Here is a 2866-nt window from a genome sequence, read left to right on the forward strand (position 1 = left end):
ATTTTAAATTATTATGTTTAAAATAGAAAATTATATTAATGATATAGAAAATTTTTTCTTAGCAAATTATTCTCATGGTCCCAATTTGTTGGTTCAAATGGCAAAAATATAAGAAATTGAAAATTATTGATCTAATTTAAATGATGTGATGTGACAATAAAGGAGGTAGACCTATGGATAAGGACTATATATGTTGATGATTTTATGTTGGGAAGGCTTAGGTGATACTCAATACAATCTTAGTGATAAAAATTTACTAAAATTAAATATTTTAATAAAATTTAAATCAATTTCATCCCTTTTAATAATAATTTTTCCTCTACTAAAATTATAATAAAAATATTTAATTTTTCTCTTACTATCTTTTTTTTTTACTTAAATGTGATGGAAATTTGGTGGAGCCATTAGGGTTTTATAGTAAGAATTGATAGAGTAGGGTGGCCTTTAAGAGGACTCCCTCTTCTTTGGGTTCATAGCTATTTGATCTCAACATATTATTATATGTTATCCAAAGGTGGTTCCTTTAATGCCCTATTTTAGCTAGCATGTCACAAATAGTAAATATAATTGTATTTTAAATAGAATTATTAATTAATTATTTATTTTTAGAGATGTATTATAATATATTAAATTAGGGTGGACTATTTAGAAGCCTATAAGCATAGAAATGTTTATGAAATCAATAATTATAGGTTTATTATTTTGATTACTTTAAAAAAATAATTTTCTTGTAGAATTAGCTCTCATGAGTTTCAAGCTATATTTAAGGCATTTTGTTATTTTATTTTTATTATATATATTTTGCTATTTAAAAAGGTCTTAAATATTACTCAATTTATTGCATTCACATTACATGATGAGTTTTGTTTATGTTCAACTCATTAAGAAAATAAGTACAAAATATTCTTTTAATATCAACCAGTTTGACTAACGAATGAATAGAAAATGAATGATGAGCTTTTTTGACAGCCCTTAAGCTGTATAAAATCCTTCGAAGCTATTTTCTTATGCATGAAGATTTTTTTTGGAAGTTTAGGTCAATTAAAGCAACCTTAGACTCGAACTAAAGGCCTCTTGGTTGGTGACCAAAGCTCTCAACCAAGAGACCAAGACGAGCTGCATATGCATAACGATAATATACATATTCCTAGAGGACATGTTGCTTTTACCTCTAGAAAGAGCATTGATGGGATCACCTACATTTACCTCAATAGCTTTCTCATATCACCATTATCATTGGTATGCTTATAACAACCAACTTTTCTAGGATTGTGAAAGGATGACCTTTTATAAATCATACCTATTATTGATAGAAAAGTTTTCAACAAAGGCCAAGCTGATTTTTGTTGTTTCTTCTAATTCTTACATAAAATATCTTGTACGGTATACTTTATTTATTTGATACTAAAGCAATTAGAATCTCTCTATTTCTCTTTCTATTCTACTTTCATACTTCTCTCTATGTATATAGAGAGATATTCTCTCTCTATATATAGAGAGCAACAGAGAGAATGAGAAAAAAAGACAAAGAGACGAAGAAGGAGCAAACAACGACATTAAAACATCAAAATTATTCAAAAATCAATGAAGAATGATAGGGTTCATTTCATTGCTTTTAGATTAGAAAAATTATCATTTTTCAATAATACATATTTTTTTTCAATTTCAAGAATCAAACTAATGAATAAATATCTCAAAAATAAATATTAAAATACAAAATAATAAAATAAAATATGATTACATTGAAATCAACCACCCATAATTCAACTGAAATAAAAACGAAATTTACATTTTTTTTATCCAACAGAGCATAAATTAGATGGAATGGAACAAATTGTATCCAAAGTCCAAACCTTTCGAAATCCATCGAACTGGCCCGGCCCGGTCTACTCAGGCCGGTGAACGGCCTGTACCGAGGCTTAGATGCAAGTCAACCCCGCAGCCATCATCGCCGCCGGCGACGACTAGCGGCCCAGCAGTAGCACCGCTAACGGGTTTCTCGCCGCCGTTACCCACCGCGGAATCGTACAGGAATGGATATGTGTATGGAGCGGTACGGATGGCGCAGCCGTGCGACAGGTGGAGTGGCGCGGTTGGTCGGATTAGGTAGACCAACTTGCCGACGGCGGCGGCGGAAGGAAGAGGGGGGTAGAATGACGGGGAAAGGGGACTGCAGTTGGCTGCGGTGGCGGCAGCAGCTGCAGCCGCTGCTGCGGCGGCGGCGGCGGCGCGTTTGAGCTGTTGACGTTCCTTCTTATGGGCGTTCTGGTGGCCTCCGAGAGCCTGGGAGTTGACAAACTCGCGACAGCAGTACTGGCATTCGTATTTTCTGGCGTTGCCGGCGTCGGTGGCGGCCGCCGCCGGGGAGATGGAGGAGTCGAGTGGGCCCACTGCCTCGCCATGGGTGACGTGGATGCCGAATATTTTAAGAGTGGGCATAGCGGACGCCATCTTAGAAGCAGCGGATGGATAAGGGATATATATATAGGAAAGAATTAACACTTATTATTCTTTAATTTTTATTTTATTATTACTATTATTATTAAAATGACATGCACAAATTCATTAATATTTTACTATTTATAATAAACTTATGGCAAATATCTTCATTTTTATCCACCTAGGCTAAGAGTGGATGGTGGGCGAGCACGATTTGGAATCCCCCATCCCTAATTTGAATCCCTTCTAATACAGCCTCGCCTCTTCAGTAAGGCAAAACAAGTGTGAGCCTGATGCCGATGGGTGGCCTCTCTAGGTTCCACCGAGGGGTTAGTTATGCCGCTAAGCTCTCCCTTTGGAGTGGCAGCGGATAGTTACACCCGTTCAAAAAAATGCGGAGAAAATAACTTTTTTATTGAAAGCAATT

The 2866-nt window shown here is 35.6% G+C and overlaps 1 protein-coding gene across 1 annotated transcript; it reads right to left on the minus strand.

Moving 5' to 3' along the window:
• Positions 1–1890: 1890 nt before the first annotated feature.
• Positions 1891–2451, minus strand: LOC110111668 (zinc finger protein GIS3-like). The gene has a single exon (XM_020843642.2). It carries the CDS (start codon positions 2449–2451, stop codon positions 1891–1893), a length of 561 nt encoding a protein of 186 aa, XP_020699301.2.
• Between the last annotated feature and the right edge of the window lie 415 nt (positions 2452–2866).

Source organism: Dendrobium catenatum, unplaced genomic scaffold, assembly GCF_001605985.2.
Source record: "Dendrobium catenatum unplaced genomic scaffold, ASM160598v2 original_scaffold_72769, whole genome shotgun sequence".
Lineage (NCBI taxonomy): Eukaryota > Viridiplantae > Streptophyta > Magnoliopsida > Asparagales > Orchidaceae > Dendrobium > Dendrobium catenatum.